The 18877-nt window shown below is 38.7% G+C and overlaps 1 protein-coding gene across 2 annotated transcripts in view; it reads right to left on the bottom strand.

The window, feature by feature from the left end:
- The window catches only part of NUP153 (nucleoporin 153), a 60897-nt gene that overhangs the window by 37030 nt on the left and 4990 nt on the right, over window positions 1-18877 (bottom strand). Inside the window, exons 2-9 of one of the 2 annotated variants that reach the window (XM_060189323.1) lie at window positions 10043-10268; window positions 8335-8583; window positions 8043-8182; window positions 7834-7962; window positions 3758-3874; window positions 3398-3439; window positions 3236-3292; window positions 1463-1612 (exon numbers count right to left, since the gene is read on the bottom strand). In XM_060189323.1, coding sequence (XP_060045306.1) covers window positions 1463-1612; window positions 3236-3292; window positions 3398-3439; window positions 3758-3874; window positions 7834-7962; window positions 8043-8182; window positions 8335-8583; window positions 10043-10268 — 1110 coding nt within the window. The remainder of the gene's footprint in view (window positions 1-1462; window positions 1613-3235; window positions 3293-3397; window positions 3440-3757; window positions 3875-7833; window positions 7963-8042; window positions 8183-8334; window positions 8584-10042; window positions 10269-18877) is intronic. The other variant, XM_060189325.1, reaches the window with a different exon arrangement.

The raw sequence follows: 18877 nt of genomic DNA, 5'->3' as shown, positions 1-18877 counted from the left end.
ATCTTATGCATCTGTGATATTACTTAATGGCCTCATAGGCCCATTTTCTCTGAGAAGACAGACAGACACACAGAGGAGAGACATTATCTCAGATATCTCTACTCACAGGGTTATTCAGGTGACAATTATGGTGGTTCTATATACTACGGTTCTTATCTAGGGACTCAAAGCAGGGAGAACATTCTCACAAAAAGAGAGTTTATGTCCCAGTATGATTTTAGTTGTTTTCATAACGTTATATAAGGAAAATGGTGGTTTTTTAGAAAAAAAAAAAATATATATATATACTTATATTTATATTTGAGATACAGTAAAAATGTGGAGTTCTGGGGCTGGGTGGTGGCTCACCTGGTTGAGCGCACACGTTACAATGTGCAAGGACCCAGGTTCGAGTCCCCAGTCCCCACCTGCAGGGGGAAAGCTTCACGAGTGGTGAAACACTGCTGTAGGTCTCTCTTCCTCTCTATGCCCCCCTTACTTCTTGATTTCTAGCTGTCTCTCTACAATAAATAAATAAAGTGGTTCAGGAGGTGGCATAGTGATAAAGCTTTGGACTCTCAAGTATGAGGTCCCGAGTTCGATCCCCGGCAGCAAATGTGCCAGTGATGTCTGGTTCTTTCTCTCTCCTCCATTTTTCTCATAAATAAATAAAATTTTTTAAAAAATTAAAAAATAAAAACAATAAATAAATAAAGATAAATTTTTTAAAAGTAGAGCCCATAAATTGTCTCTTGCATGCCATGCAAGAGAGATACAGAAGTCAGAACAGCATTTCAGTACATACAATGACAGGTATCAAACTGTGAACCTCTGCAAGGAAGGTCAATGCTCTAGCTAAGTTAAACTGATAATTAAAGAACAACACTACCACCAAGTGGTCAGGGAGACAGCAAAGCAGTTGTGCATTGCGCTTCCACACCTGAAGCACCAGAGCTCTCAGACTGAAATCCCAACATCTCATTATCAGCTCAGTGTGATCTATGTCCTAATAAATTCTAGTTCAAAAAAGTAGCTATTTAAATGTGGGTATGGTATTAGCTAGAAATTGACATTAATGTCTTTAGATAAGACAACATGAATACAATTACATAGTGTCACAAAAAAAATTAAATACAGTAATAGTATATATAGGAGATTCATGCTGATGTACCCAAGGATAATAAAAAGATATCTGAGGTAGACATGTAAATTTTTCAGATAGTTCAATGATACCACATACAAAACACTGGTAAAGCAAGTCTGACAAAATTATTTAATCCAAATGAGTATATACTAATGCTTATCAGTAGACACTAATTCAAGATTTAGATAAAGGGTCATTTTAAAGGAATATCAATAATCATTACTAATTCACTAGCTTTATACATCACAATTGCTAGATTATAAATGATAGAGTACTTGTTGGCTGCATTTTCATATTCATTTAATGTTCAAAGATTAGTGAAAGTAAACAAATACTCACACTATGCGTTTTATCTATTCTTTGATTTGTCTTCCTTGATTCACCAGTGGGTGTGAGAGATGGCTTAAAATAAACAGTTCGATTTGCTGATATGGAAACTGGTTTGGGGGTCATAAGTCTCTGAACAGGAGGATACTGAGGAGAATTCACCTTTTAAAGGTAAACAGAAGTTTTAAAATTATTTCACTATGTACCAGTGGTGAGTATCTAAAAATACACAATTGTCAATGTGACACAGACACAATGAATATGCTCCCTACAGGAATAGCCAGTAGAAGCAAATGCTAAGAAGCAAAACAGACTAGTAGAATCAAGGGTGTATGTGAAAGAAAATTTAAACACACACACAGAACAATTTCAAAAGGGTCTCATTGACTTCTATTACAGAATTCACATATATGTGCACACATGCAAAACACAATTTTAAAAAAAAAAACCTCCACAAATATAAGCTTTTACATATTTCATGAATATAAATTAAAACTGATTTTGTTACATTTCCCATATTACTAGATTTCCTTAGCTACAGAAGACATTTTAAAATGAGCTATGAAAACATCAACTACTTAGGTTAACAAATCTGTCTCCAAGTTAATTCCCCTGTTTTAAATTGGACTTGATTTTCTAAGTACAACAGTGTTGGGTGTTCCTTATTGTTTTGTTTTGCTAGAGAGAAACACAGAAGTCTTATTAGTGTATGACTATGAGTCTTCTTTATAGTAACTATGAACAAGATTGAATCCCAAAGCAAAAGCCTCTGTATAGTTATTGATTCTTCTGTAAATTCTGATCATCAGTGTGGGCATACAACTCCATCAGATACTCTTATCTCTGTATACTGATGAGATCCATAACATATGAACTAGAACACTGATTTTCTAGCATTCATTAATAGAATTTTTACTGTAAGGACATCTTACAGTAAAGTTACTATGACATAACCTTAATTCTTTTTTTAGTGCCACCAGGGTTATTGCTGTGGTTCAGTGCCTCCACGAGAAATTCATGGCTCCCAGAAGTTTTTGTTTTAGCCTGGTTTTTCCTTTTTATTTGATAGAACAAAGAGAAATGGGGGAGGGAGAGAAATAGTGAGACAGACACCTGTAGGGGGAAAGTTTCACAAGTGGTGAAGCAGGGCTACAGGTGTGTCTGTCTTTTTCCTTCCCTAGACCCTCCCCTCTCAATTCCACTGTCTTTATCCAATAATAAGTTAATGAAAATTAAAAAGAAAAAAGGAAAGGTACCTGAAGCACTGTTACTAAAGCTTTGCCTCTGCAGTCTTGAACCTAGATCCTAACTAACATGTACACTCAACAGGGTGCCTTACTGCCCAGGGTAATTTTAAAGTGATCTAAATGGGGGGGAGGGGCTGGTGAAATAGCTCACTTGGATAGTGAGTTGCTTTGCCATGTGTGACCCAGGTCCAAGCCCAACCCCAGTGCAATGAAGGAAGCTTCTGTGCTGTGTTCTCTTTCACTCACTCTAAAGTCTCCATTTAGCATACTTCTCTAATTTAGAGTATCTGTAAATATATATATATATATATATATATATATATATATATATATAGTCATTGGAAAAAAAAAAAAACCTCCTTTAACTTTCAAATCTTTTTCACAGCCAATTTTAACTACATATCAACAGAACACATTTAACAATCCCTTACACTACCATAAGCAAAAGCTGAGTAATGCTCAGGAATCATGAAAAATCCTACAAATCAGATTACTTCAAAATATTTTATTTTTCAATAAAGCTGAAAATTAATCTTACTGTTTCTCTTTTGGCATGATAATCCATGGTAGTATCATTCATACTCCTATCAAACGGCTGAAAAAAGAAAAATGGTGTTAGAATAGATGGGAAAAAAGGAAGGTTAGAATCTCATCACTAGCATATAAAAATATTTCTCAAAAGTTTTCAAAGTCAACTTACAGAATTCAGGGGAGAAGAAACAGCTGGAATTCTTTTTGCATCCTGTTAATGTTGAAATAATGGTCCTTCATTAAATGTAAATGTACTACAGCTCTACATTTAATAATGATCTTAAAATTCAGACAAATGCATAATGTACATGCATAAAAGTCCCATTTGTCAACCCCTAGAAATTCACAACAGCACTGTTATGCTCCCTCCGGCTCTTTTAAAATTTACTACTAGAAGGTCAGGAAATAGTCATGACTTTCATGCCTGAGCCCTTAGGAGGGCCTAAATTCAATCCCATTATCACATTAAGACAGAGTTGAGAACAGACTGGTTAAATAAATAAATAAACAAACAAACAAATAAAATTACCGCTAGAGGACTTGACATCTTCTCTAAAGACTGCAATATCCGACGAGCTGTTGAACTAGTTACACCATACGATTGTGCACTGAGTTGCTTAGCTTTCATCTGTCTTCTGACTGGTGGCTACAAAGTAAAGTTTTGTATTATTTGTTGGAACTATAACAGCACATATTTCTGGAAATGTGAAAATTTACAAAATCAAATAATCAAAATGAAATTAGAAAGTTACATGTTAACAGCAACTTATCTCTTGGTGTTATCATTACACCTGCATTCACTTGTATCCCTCTTGTGAAAATCCAATGCTCTGAGAAATTATTTTCACAACCAATAAAAATTACATGATACTGAGAACCAATCAAAATGTCTACCAGTCAATTACATGGGGAAAATAAGGTAATTGGTAAAATCTTGATCCATCTATTGCTCAGACTTAAATGAGAGCATTAAGTTAAGGAGAATTGTATGGAATACTGACTATAAATAACATTTAGTTGCAATAAAGAGAACAGCTAACAAAACAAACAAACAAAAGGCTTCTCTTGAAATAGAAATTAAATTTAGCAGGGCTGCAAAGAGAGCTCATTTGGAAGATATCTGAGTTGCAACATGCTCGGCCAAGATTGGAGATCAGACACCACATCGAAGGTGCTACGGTAACACACAAAAAAAACAAAACAAAACAAAACAAAAAAACCTGTTTTTTTCTTTTTTCTTTTTGTCTCTATATGAACAAAAACTGTAGACCATGCAGAGGAAGAGGTACAAATAAGATCCCAGTGCCAACAAATTTAAATTAAGAAGTTTTTCCTAGAAAACTAAAAGCTACTTTTAAAAATAATTTTAATTACTAGTCTTTGTATAGACATGAGGTAAAGATTTATAAATCATGCATGTAAAAGACTTAGACTTTTAAAGTAAATAACTGAGGCTGGGCAGTGGTGCACTTAGTTAAGCCTAGGGATCTGGGTTCAAGCCCCTGGTCCCCACCTGCCACGGGTATCACAAGTTTAAGCTTTACAAGGAGTGAACCAGTACTGAATGTGTCTCTCTATCACCCCCCCCCCTTAATTTTTCGTTATCAAATATTAAGGAAAATAAAGCAAAAGAAAGTATTAAAAACTCAAAATAAATCACCCACTTAAAATGGTCAATATATTTGAGTATTTCATCAAAGAATATATGAATGGCAAATCAACACAAGAAAAAAATGCTTAACATCATTTATTCTCTTGGGAAATGCAAACAATCATATCAAGGTGGAATTACCACTTCATGCCCATTAGAATAGCTTTAATTTTTTTTTTTAAATTATTAAGTGTTGGTCAGAACATCCTTACATCATTGGTGAAAATGTAAAGTGGTACCAAACACCATGCAAAATAAAGTTTAATGTATGCGTAACATATGACACCACAATCTAACTTCTAGGCTATTTACTGAGATGAAAATAAAATATTTACACAAAACCTTCACAGCAGCTTTGTTTACAATTGTCAAAAAAAAAAAATCCAAATGCCCTTTCACTGGTGAATGCAATATATCATAGATGTACGTATTAGCGATAAAAAGAACTTAATATAAACCAATATTAAATGCTATGTGCTAAGTATAATAGCCAGTTTAAAAAAGGAACTTATACAGACTATGGGGGGGGGAGCAGATCAGTGCTGCTAGAGAAAAAAGGACCTATCTATAAAAACTGCAGGGTAATTAACATTTTGGGATGGCAGAAATGTTTACTCAATACTTGATTATATTACTAGTTACACCACTGCATGTTTTGCTAAAATTCAAATACTTTTATCTAGAGGCTGGGAGACAGTACACCAGGTTGTATCTTATAATGCACAAGGTCCTGCTTTTATGCCCTGGCATCACATGAAGTGCCTGAGCAGTGGACAGCACTGGCTGAGCTCCAAGTATGAAAAAACTGCAAAGTCAAACTGCAAAAGTAATTCAGCAAGAATAAGCAAACAGGGACGGGAGGAATTTGTGCAATGATCATAATGTACCACAAATCCTAACATCATGTTATTTGTTCATTCTGCTTCTTTGAGATTTTTTTTTTTTTAAACCAGAGCACTGCTCAGCTCTGCTCTCTCACCTATTTCTTTAAAAAAAAGGGGGAGCACAGAACTTTGATGGTAGGTGCAGTGTTAAACTATACTCTGTAATCTTTCAATCTTGTAAACCACTATTAATCACAAGTACATTTTTAAAATATATATATATCTGCATAGGAAAGAACAAATAAAAAGCATTCACAACCAACCTCAAAAGGACACTTTTGGTTACACTGGAGGCATTCAGGAAAATGCTATGTGAGTGCTGAAGGAACTTTCTAAAGTCAAGTTCAATGCAATCCCACACAAGACCAGCATTTATGGAGCACTGACATAAAAACAGGGATTGGGAGGTGCTGCATTCAGTAGAATGCACACATTACCATATGCAAGGACCTGGCCCCTGCCAATGGGGTGTGGGTGGGGGACTTCTGAGTAGAGAAGCAGTGTTGCAGCTGTCTCTCTCTCCTCCTGCCCCCAAATTTCTGTCTTTATCTGAAAAGATAGAAGGATGAAGGAAGGGCTGACAGGAGTGGATTTGTTGTATAGGCGCTAAGCCCCAGCAATAGCCCCAGTTGCAATTTTTAAAAAAGGCAAATAGAAGATATGGTCAAGAAGGCTGCTCAGCAATATCACACATGGAACAAAACCAGGTTCATCCTCCAGTGATGAAAAAAAAGTACCAACTGCTTTTATGCTTCTTATTCACAACAGTCAAACTATAAAAGTGACCTAAATGCTCAAATCAGATGACTATAAAAAAATTATGCCACACACACAATGGACTATTACTCTGCAATTTTTTAAAGATGAGAATGTTATCATTGGCAACAATAGGATTTGAGGTGACCATGCTAACTAACATAAGAATGTGAAAGAGAACTAATGGATGGATCCACTCCTACTGAGAATACAGGGGGGTTGAGCGGTAGCGCAGTGGGTTAAGCGCACATGGCGCAAAGCCCAAGGACCAGCATGAGGATCCTGATTCACAACCCTGGCTCCCCACCTGCAGGGTCATTTCACAAACAGTGAAGCAGGTCTGCAGGTGTCTTTCTCTCCCCCTCTGAACCCCCCCCCCCCCCCGCTATTTCTTTTTGTCCTATTCAACAGACACCAATACCAACAACTATAAACAACAAGGGCAACAAAAGGGGAAAAATAGCCTCCAGGAGCAGTGGGCAGGCACTGAGCCCAGCAATAACCCTGGAGGCAAAAGAGAGAAAGAGAGAAAGAGAGAGAGAGAGAGAGAGAGAGAGAGAGAGAGAGAATACAGATAGAGCAAACAAACTTGCAGAAAAGAGAGGATAGGGTGGGGAAGGGGCAGGCAACAAACTGTCTTAGAGACCTCATAACTATGAAGTTCTAAGGAGGTGGACCTCTATAGGGCTTTGGTGGTGAGTGACACACCCTATGAAAGGATATAAAACTAAACCCATGAAATCTTGTAATTTTGAAAAACAGTTATTACTAAAATTAAAAAGTTAAAAAAATTTTCAACAGTAAGAAAAGACCAGTCAGTAAGTACTGCAGCTAGCAATAAAAAATGAAAAAAAAAAAAAAATTCATCTGAACCTGCTTCATCTAAACTATCCCAATTTGATTAAGTTCAAATATTCTAACAAGGATAAATTTTACATCTGTTACACCATATACACCCACACACATACACCTCACACTTCCTAACACACATATAAACATCTAATATATAAAAAGTTCATTATATATCAATGGCCAGCAAAACATTAAGATAGTTTACCTGCTTTGCCTTGCAAGGTTTGAGCCTGACCTCAATGAAGGAAGTTTCAGTACTGTGTTCTTGCACACACACACACACCACCTCCCCAACCATTTCACTTTCAATCTGAAAAAAGTCCAGAGTGGTGAAGTCCCAGCAATAACAGAAGAGGATGACTCACTTAGGTATAAAAGAGTCTCAGTAATCCATGTCCTATCATTTTACCAAATAATTAAAGCAGACTCTATGAGTGCCTGAAGTGACTTATTCAAACCAACCTGATATGGTGTACTTCGCTGTTTAGGCTGTCTGACAGCAGCTGCTGCTCCACCATATGTTGTTTTTCCAGGGTAAAAAGGAGAATCTCCAAGCTGACTTGTTTTAAGAATTGAAGAACTCCCAAGTGACTGCACAGAAACATACTGATAAATTATAAGTAATAAACACTCAAAATTAGCATGATCAAACGAATTCTAATTATACTCACGGGGGAAAGTGTTCCAAAGGCAGACAAGTTGAATGCTGGTTTCTTTGAGCTGGTGGCAGTATGCTGTGTGAGTGAATGAGAACGTTCAGCCTCTGGGGACCACAGAGGTGGTACTGAAGTGTTCTTTGAAATAGCTATATCTGAAACAAAAACACGCACTGTATAAGCATTAATTATAAAAGCCGTAATGCTTATTAATCGAAAATGAAAATTATGACTATATCAGGGAAAAAAAATCTCATAAAATTCAATTTTACTCCCAAAAGTATTTACTATCAAATGCCAAGAATACCTTTATCAGAAGCTCTTGAAGAAAAACCACTAGTAGTTGAGATGTTATCATCATCGTGCTGAGAGGTAGAATCTTTAATTTCTTTTACAAGAGAAAACCCAGAACTTCCAATTGGGAATGCTGAGGATGTGGAGGGCTGACAATGCAATGCAGGAGATTCCAACACAGAGTAATTTAGGTGACTCCGATGAAGAGAAGGCCTTGTTAATACATCTGGATAATTTGAAGCCGTACTAGTAGTTGAAGGTTCTTAAAAGAAAAGTAGTATCATTAACCTACAACTTAGAAAAAAACTGACAGCAGAATATTTGGATCACTGGGAGTATGGACCGACCAGTCAACGCCCATGTTCAGCGAGGAAGCAATTACAGAAGCCAGACCTTCTACCTTCTGCAACCCTCAATGACCCTGGGTCCATGCTCCCAGAGGGATAGAGAATGGGAAAGCTATCGGGGGAGGGGGTGGGATATGGAGATTGGGCGGTGGGAATTGTGTGGAGTTGTACCCCTCCTACCCTATGGTTTTGTTAATTAATCCTTTCTTAAATAAAAAATAAATAAATAAATAAAAATTAAAAAAAAAAAGAATATTTGGATCATACTATTTGGCAGCCCCTATGATAAACCCAATTTATAGTATATACTTTTTTTTTGGTCACTGTTGTCCTTCACTTGCACTAGATTACGCTTTTTCTTTTTACCAAAGCACTACTCAGTCCTGGCTGAGTTGCAGGGGACTGAACCTGGGACCTAGGAGCCTCAGGCATGAAAGTCTTTGCATAATTATTATGCTCTATCTCCCTATCTATGGGCCAACTTTAAAAAAAAGGGGGAGGGAGGACTAAGAGAAAGGGGGGGAGAAAGGAGAAGAAAAGGGAAAGGCACCATAACATCAAAGTTAACCACAGTGTGTGTGCGTGGGGGGGGGGGGGGGCAAAGCTCAAACATAGGTTGCATGCATGACAAAGTAGGCATCCTTCCAGGTGAACTATCTTTTCTTTAAAGATTTTTTAATATTTTATTTATTTATTTTCCCTTTTGTTGACCTTGTTGTTTTATTGTTGTATTTATTGTTATTGTTTATTGTTGGCGTTATTGATGTCATCATTGTTGGATAGGACAGAGAGAAATGGAGATGGGGAAAACAGAGGGGGAAAGATAGACACTTGCAAATCTGCTTCACTGCCTGTGAAGCGACTCCCCTGCAGGTGGGGAGCCAGGGGCTCGAGCTGGTATCCTTATGCTGGTCCTTGCGCTTTGTGCCATACGCGCTTAACCCGCTGCGCTACCGCACAGCTCCCGCAGGTGATCTTAACAGCTCTGCAAGAATAAAACCTTGGGCCCGGGAGGCAAAATATTATCACTGGTCCAAGAGGTGTCACAGTAGATAAAGTATTAAACTCTCAAGCATGAGGTCTCAGAGTTCAATCCCCAGCAGCACATGTACCAGAGTGATGGTGGGCTCTTTCTCTCCTTTATCATTAATAAATAAATAAATAAATAAATAAATAAATAAAAATCTTTAAAAAAAATTATACACACAAAACTCTGGGCTCACTATCCAACACCACATTAAAAAAAAAAAATCTAATCACAGACTTCCTCCTATATGGTTTATATACTAATCAATTCCATTTACCACAGTCAAGAAATGGAAGGGAGGGAGGGAGGGAGGGAGGAAGGAAGGAGTTAGTTCATATTTTATTTACCTTCAGTATTACTGGCTGTTGGCTCAGGAGTGATTCTCCCATCATGAATATTGGGGTTCTCTTCATCAGCATATATCAGATGGTCATCATCTCTATTTTCTGACCATTGTGGTACCTCTCTTGTATCTGCCGAACAGCTACATATATCTTCATTCTTGTTGAAATATCTTTGTAGCCATCCTGGCACAATATTCTTAACAGATTCTGTAACCCTACTAAGAATGCCCTGTTAGTAAGAAAAACACAGTACAGTTTTAGAAATGTGTCTTTTAAAATAAGTTCTTTACAGAAAGTCATACCAAGCAAAGCACTGCTTGGAACAAAAGTTCATAAAATTCAATTACTGGAATAAATGCTGCAATGACAGTATTTTACAAATTCTATAGATCAATTATGAAACAGCTACCCTTTTCATCATTAAGCATATAACCAGTAACTGTCCCAAATGGCCATGATTCTAACCCTTAAAGAAAAAATATAAAAAACAAAATTCCAACAAGCCATCAAATAAGCAATGAAAATTTTGTATTTACTCAGGGACCAGGGCCACAGGGCCGTCCATGCATCCCCCAGCTTCCCAGAGGAGAAACAGTCCACAGATATCCTGGAGTCAGGCTGCTGCTCACAGTGGTGGCAGAGCTTTTTATTAAATACTCCCATGGGCTCATACTTACAGGGACCTTATCCAATGGGGGGGGGGGGGTGGCATCACAGGCCCTAGGCAAGTAGCCTGCACATTAAAATGAAGCAGACATCGGGGGGGTAGTGTGGCTGAGAGGTCTAAAATGAAGCAGACACAGATCTTTAGACTCTTCCTATTCAGTAAGGTAAAAATTCCCTGGACATTGCATAGTGGATAAAATGCTGGACCATCAAGCATAAGGTGGTCCTGAGTTTTGTTTCCTGCGTCATATTTGCAAAAGTGATGCTCAGGTTCTCTAGCCTCTTCCTTCTTATTATTGTTTTTTTTTTAGATTCAACGGTGGGGGTAGATAACATAATGGTTATGCAAAGAGACTAAAGCTCCACAGCCCCAGGTTCAATCTTCTACACCATTATAAGCCAGAGCTGAGCAGTGCTCTGGTAAACAAACAAACAAACAAAAAGATTCTGTGTAAGTAAGGTATTAACTAAATGTTATGATCCTAGAGATAAGTAATTTCAACAACTTCACCAACTCAATTATTTTATTACATATTATTTAAGAAAAAAATCATAAAACTGACCATAATGCAACATAATAAACTCAGAAGATAAAAATATGTCTCTACTGGTAAAAAAATTTCACCAAATGACTAAGCATGATGTTCTGAGTTTGATACCCAGTCTCACTAACTACAGCACTGGACTTGCAAGTATAAGACTCCAGTATCAAGTATACTAGAATAATAATGCTCTGATTCTCTCATAAATAAAAGGGGAAGGAAAGAGATAGGGCTCATCCATTTCAACAAATACCCCATAAGTAGTTGAGGTATGCTTAAGTCTGAAAACTATCATTCTAATTAAAGAGTTCGCAAAACACATTTCAGGAAATCACAGTGCATTTCAGGGGAAAAGGTTCCTCTGTAAAATAAATAGTAGGCAGGGAAGACAGCATAGTAGTTATACAAAAAGCTCATTTTCATGCCTTAGGTTCCGAGGTCCAAGGCACCACCATAAGCCAAAGCTGAGCAGTGCTTAAAATTAAAAAAAAAAAAAAAATCAATTATCTAGAAAACATATAAATGAAGAGAACTAGTCAGACAATAATTAAAACATATCAAAACAAAAGTATTCTATGAGTCAAGAGATAGCTCAGCTATTCACCATAAGCAAAGTCCTGGATTCAAGACTTGCAACACATGGAAACACCATGGATAACATCAGGGGAACTCCATGGATACAGTGGTAACAACATGTTGTCTGTCTTTGAAATAATGGAGGAGGAAGGAGGGAGAGGGAAACTAGCCCATGAAGACCATTTAGTGATTGCCAATGTATAAGGCTACTGTGCTGCATAAAAAAAATATAAATGAGTCAGAGAAACAAATCTTAGTGAGCATTTGAATACAATGAATACAATGAATACAATGTACTGAATACAATGTAACTTATAAAAACTATACTATATTATAAAATACTATACTGAATACAATGTAACTTATAAAAACTATTTCCCCCAGTGTTTCCCAAATGAATCATAAAGTTTACCTGTACTATTATTTAATGGTTTTCTTCCTGTCCACTCAAATTTAAACAAGTCTTCACTTGTTCTTCCCTCACCCCATATTTGATAGGTTCTTACCACTGAACTGGCTCCCAGCAGGACTGGACCATGATGATACAAGATATTAGAAGAGAAGAACCCCCACAACTCTAGACATCTAACTTTTGATAAGAGAGCCCAAAGTATTAAATGGAGAAAGGAGGGTCTCTTCAATAAATGGTGCTGGGAAAAACTGGATTGAAACATGCAGAAGAATGAAACTGAACCACTAAATCTCAAGAGAAACAAGAGTAAACTCCAATTGGATCAAGGACCTGGATGTTAGACCAGAAGCTATCAAATACGCAGAGAAAAAATATTGGAACACTTTTGCATCTAAACTTCAAGGGTATCTTTGAGGATACAGACCCAATTACAAGGAAGACTAAAACTACATCAAATTGAAAAGCTTCTGCACAACATTAAGAAACCACCACCCGGGAGTCGGGTGGTAGCACAGCAGGTTAAGTACACATGGCTCAAAGCACAAGGACCAGCGTAAAGATCCCAGTTTGAGCCCACGGCTCCCCACCTGCAGGGGAGTCCTTTCACCAGTGGTGAAGCAGGTCTGCAGGTTTCTATCCTTCTCTCCCCGTCTTCCCGTCCTCTCTCCATTTCTCTCTGTCCTATCCAATGACACCAATAACAATAACTACAACAATAAAAAACAAGGGCAACAAAAGGGAATATTTAAAAAAAGAAACCACCACCCAAAGACTCCTCACAGAATAGTATATCTTTTTTTAATCTTTATTTGATATCTTGTTTATTACTACATAGACAGAAATTGAGATGGGGAGCCTTGTGCACTGCACTATGTGCAGTTAATGAGGTGTGCCACCACCTGGCCCCAGAGAAGATCTTTACATGTCATACAACAGAAAAGAGGCTACTAACCAAAATATATAAAAAGCTCACCAAGTGAGCCCGGTGGTAGCACAGCAGGTTAAGTGCACATAGCACAAGGACTGATATAAGAATCCTGGTTTGAGCCCCCATTCCCCACCTGCAGGGGGGTGTCGCTTCACAAGTGGCGAAGCACGTCTGCAGGTGTCTGTCTTTATCCTGTCTTCCCCTCCACTCTCGATTTCTCTCTGTCCTGTCCAACAACAACAAACAACAAGGGCAACAAAAGGAGAAAAAATAGCCTCCAGGAGCAGTGGATTCTTTAGTGCCACCAAACCCCAGCAATAATCCTGGGCGCAAAAAGACAAAACAAAAACTAACAAACAAAAAAGCTCACCAAACTTAACAAAAAAGCAAATGGCCCAATTCAAAAGTGAGGAGAGGGTATGAATAGAATATTCACTACAGCAAATAGAAAAGGCCAACAGACATGAAAAATGCTCCAAGTTACTGATTGTCCAGGAAACGCAAATAAAGACAAGGACTCTCACTTCACCCCTGTGAGAATGTTATACTTCAGAAACAGCAGCAACAACAAAAGCTGGAGAAGTTGTGAAGACAAAGGAACCTTCCTGCATTACAGGTGGAAACCTAAATTGGTCCCAAACCCTGTGGAGAGCAGTCTGGAGAACCCTCACAAGGCTAGAAGTGGACCTTCCATATGACGCAATAATTCCTCTCCTGGGGATTTATCCTAAGGACTCAGTCACACCCATCCAAAAAGATATGTGTACATCTATGTTCATAGCAGCACATTTCATAATAGCCAAAATAGGCATGGGATGTCAACCCTCCAGTTCCAGTACTCTGGTGAGACCTTTTCTAGCTCATAGGACTTCTTAATTCCATTTCAGGTGGTGCATTTCCTAACAAAGACACAGAACCTAGGTAAAGACCAGGGCCCGTGAGATAGGGCACATGTGCACATGTATCCTTAAGTCTGGGGAAAATATATGTCTTAAAGTAAAAGTACATAATAATCTATAATGACTCAATAAGTGCAACAAGCAGAAAGACCTATAACTATCCATTGTCTTCTTAAACCCTAAAACGGCAGGAACCTCCCGCTTCCTCTTTAGAGCCTATATTTCTCCCAATCCTGGAACCTCTGGGTGGGGCTCACTTTCCTGCATGCTTCTCTCAATTCATACCAAATGATATTGCATCTGCCAACCCCAACCTAATCAACGCAATGAGTACCACCTCAGCATGCTTCTGTGTCCAGAGATGTCAGGCATGGAATGTCAACCCTTCACCCTCATTACTTGGGTGAGACCTTTCCTTTCATAGTATTCTCTAATTCCATTCCAGGAAGTTCACTTGCTAACAAAATCCCAAAACCAAGATATAGACAAGGTCCCATGGGATAGAGTATATGCTCACATGTAACCATAAATTAGGGCAAAATATATATCTGAAAGCAAAAATACACAATAGTCTGCAGTAAGTACCCCCCAACTCTTCATCTGCACTATTCCAGCCTTTAGGTCTATAGTGAGTCAGTATAAAGTTCATAATGAAATAGTGTCTACTTAGACTCACCTACTTCCTATTACATACAATTCTCTCACTCACTCCAAAGCTAACCTTATCAAAGCAAGGACTGCAAAAGCTGAATAAGGGCAAGAGACTGGCATACTTCAACCATGACTCTTTAGTCACTATCACGCCACCCCATCAGCTGGGGCCCTAATGGGGAGTCCTGAGATTCCCAAACAGACATGATGGGCCTAGACCTCGAATAAATCCCTCTCTCCATTGTTACAGATCATTCCTAGCAGGAACAACACAATAGACTCCTTTGTGGGCCCCCCACAGGACCTTGCCCTCAACTTGGATCAGCAATAGTAAAGAGGAAGATGGGTCCTGATATAGGGGCAGCTTGGAACGTTCCTACTGATGACGACAGAATCTGAGCTCAGATCTACAGGGATGCTGAGGTCACATAGGCTCCTAAGCTGAATATGGGCCCCAGATCACATCAAATCAATGGGGTTTACAATCAACAATATTTACGCACTTTTCCCATATTTGGGAGCTATTCTCTTCCCTGATCCAGCTTTCTGGTCCTTCTGCCAGCCATGACACCACCTCCCCAAACAACAATTAGGATCCACCTACATAGCAGATTTCACGCTCAGGCAGAAAAAAAACTAGTATAGCCATATGCCCTTTGGAATATAACTAAAATATGCCTACTACTTATCTACAAAATGGAGGACCCCCCCAACTCTTCATCTGCACTATTCCAGCCATTAGGCCCATAATTGGTCAACAATTTGTTTGGCTTTGTATGTTAACTCTCTTTTTTTTTATTTGTTTGTTTTATTTATTTTTATTTTTTTATAATTTATTTCTTTATTGGGGAATTAATGCTTTACATTCAACAGTAAATACAATAGTTTGTACATGCATAACATTCCCCAGATTCCCATTTAACAATACAACCCCCACTATGTCATTCATCATCTTTCATGGACCTGTATTCTCCCCACCCACCCACCCACCCCAGAGTCTTTTACTTTGGTGTAATACTCCAATTCCATTTCAGGTTCAACTTGTGTTTTCTTTTCTAATCTTGTTTTTCAACTTCGGCCTGAGAGTGAGATCATCCCATATTCATCCTTCTGTTTCTGACTTATTTCACTCAACATGATTTTTTTCAAGGTCCATCCAAGATCGGCTGTGTTAACTCTCTTTTCAACCACCAGGTTCCAGATGCTAGCATGATGCTGACCAGACTTGCCTGGACAGACAACCCCACCAATGTATCCTGGAGCTCCACCTCCCCAGAGTCCTTCCTCACTAGGGAAAGAGAAAGAAAGGCTGGGAATATGGACTGACCTGTCAATGCCCATGTTCAGCAAGGAAGCAATTACAGAAGCCAGACCTTCAACCTTCTGCATCCCACAATTACCTTGGGTCCATACTCCCAGAGGGTTAAAGATCAAAAGCTATCAGGGGAGGGTATGGGATACAGAGTTCTGGTGGTGGGAACTGTGTGAAGTTGTACCCCTCTTACATTTCCTCTTTATAAATAAAAAATTAAATAAAAAGAAAAAATAAAAAATAAATAAAAGGCATAATGTAGGGGAGTCGGGCTGTAGCGCAGCGGGTTAAGCGCAGGTGGCGCAAAGCACAAGAACCGGCAGAAGGATCCCGGTTTGAACCCCGGCTCCCCACCTGCAGGGGAGTCGCTTCACAGGCGGTGAAGCAGGTCTGCAGGTGTCTATCTTTCTCTCCTCCTCTCTGTCTTCCCCTCCTCTCTCCATTTCTCTCTGTCCTATCCAACAACGACAACAACAATAATAACTACAATGATAAAACAACAAGGGCAACAAAAGGGAATAAATAAATAAATAAAATAAATATTTTAAAAAAAAAAAAGGCATAATGTAAGGCAAAAAAAAAAGATACCATAAAGTACTTAATTAATAGTTTCTACTTAGACCTTGATACCCTCCTCACCTATTTCCTGTTTCACTTCCCTCAACCACTCTAAGGCTAACCTTGTCAGATAAAGGACTACAAAAGCTGCACATGGGCAAGAGACCACACTTCTGGTCACCACCAGGCCACTCCATCATCCAGGGCTCTAGTTACGGAATCCTGGGATTACCACATAGGTATGATGGGCCTAGACCTCTAAACAGATCCCTCTCTCCACCATCATTGGCCATCTCCATCAGGAACAACATCATAAACCCTCTTGTGGGCCTCTATAGGACCTTGCTCTCAATGCAGAACAACAATGGTAAAAACTACCCCAATCTCCAAAGGGAGGCTGGGTCAACATACTCTACTACTCAAGGAAGACTGGTCCTGAAATGAGTGCAGCCTAGAATGTTCCTTGCTAAAACCATGCAAAGTGAGCTCAGACCTACAGGGATGCAAAGGGGATGAAAAGACATGGGCCCTAGGTCAGATCAATGGGGTTTACAGTTAATAGTATTTATATAGTTTTCCCATATTGGGGAGCTACTTTCTGCCCTGATCCAGCTTTCTTGTCCTATTCCCAGACAATACTTTTTTTTTAAGCACACCTGCATGTTAGCTGTTGGTCTGAGGCAAAAATCAGTAGTCATGGGTCCCTTGGAATATACCTAAAAGAGACTTCCTAGCTTCTTTCAACATAAAGACCACAAATCTCATCTGCCCTACTCTTGCCTTTAGGTTCCTAATTAAGCAATTTGTTCTGCTTTATAACTTAACGCTTTTTCAGACAGCAAGTTGCAGATAGCTACCATGACACCAACCTGACTTCCCTAGGTAGACAACCTCACCACTGTGTCCTGGAACCTCACCTCTCCAGAGTCCTGCCCCACTAGGCAAAGACAAAAACAACAGGCTGGGGATATGGACTGACCTGTCAATGCCCATGTCCAGTGAAGTAGCAATTACAGAAGCCAGAACTCCCACCTTCTGCTCCCCATAAAGATCTTTGGTCCATATCCCCAGAGGAATAGCATAGGGAAGCTTCCAATGGAGGAGATAGGAAATGAAACTCTGGCGGTGGGAATTGCATCTAAGTATACCCCTTACCCCCACAATATTGTCAATCACTGAATCACTAATAAAAAGAGATGAAAAGGTAAAACTTTTTCAGAGCTTCCTTCTTAAGTTTCCCATCTTAAAACTGTGTCTCCTACTCCACTCCAATTACTCCATTTCCCCTGCTTTTTTCTAATTCTAGGGATGGTACTAGTCCCCCAAATTTGGTCCAGCATTTATTCTTTTAACCTACAGTATATCTCTACTAGATAGAGTCTTAAAGATATTTCAGTTGTGGTTCAGGACGTGGCACAGTGGATAAAGCATTGGATTCTCAACCATAAGGTCTTGAGTTCAATCCCTGGCAGCACATGTATCAGAGTGTGATGTCTGGTTCTTTCCTATTTTTCTCATGAATAAATAAATTCTTTAAAAAAAAAAAGATGTAAGAAAAAAAAAGATATTTCAGTTATACCAGCTGGAGCAAACTGTTTCTTGTTGGATTCCTAGTAGAACAGTGCTGATGGGCTATTCTGGTTTTTTGTCTAATCTAATTAATATAAAAATTTTGAATTTGTTCATTTATTAGATTCACCTTCACTATCATGTATATATCTTCTTTATCCCAAGTATGGAATAAAGAAGGCACATGTACTGGGAGTTCTCACATTACTCCAAAGTTACACCCAAGCTTTCTCTCAGCATAACAGTTATTTAAGGATTCAGGTGGTGGTGTGCCTGGTAGAGCACACATAGCACACAATGTGCAAGGAGCCAGGCCCAAGCACTTAGACCCTATCTGCAGGGAGGAAGCTGCATGAGTAGTGAAGCAGTGCTACATATGTTTTTCTCCCTAGCTCCCACTTCTCTATCAATTTCTGTCTTTATTTTCTTCCTCAATGATTTTATTTATTCACGAAGGTACACAGAGACAAAGAGGGAGAATATGAACCAGACATCACTCTGGCACATATGCTGCCGGGGATTAAACTTGGGACCTCATGCTTGAGAGTCCAGTGCCTTATCCACTACACTACCTCCCAGACCACTCAATTTCTGTCTCTATACAATACACAAATAAACACTAAAATATTTTGAAAAATGATATTTAATATGCCAGAAACAAAGTTTTATATCCTAGGAAAGAAAGATACCTGCAGGCCTGCTTCACCACTATAGGTGGGGAGCAA

This window comes from Erinaceus europaeus, chromosome 4 (assembly GCF_950295315.1).
Source record: "Erinaceus europaeus chromosome 4, mEriEur2.1, whole genome shotgun sequence".
NCBI lineage: Eukaryota > Metazoa > Chordata > Mammalia > Eulipotyphla > Erinaceidae > Erinaceus > Erinaceus europaeus.
Note: the sequence above shows the minus strand (reverse complement) of the source record. Positions and strands in the feature narration are given on the sequence as shown.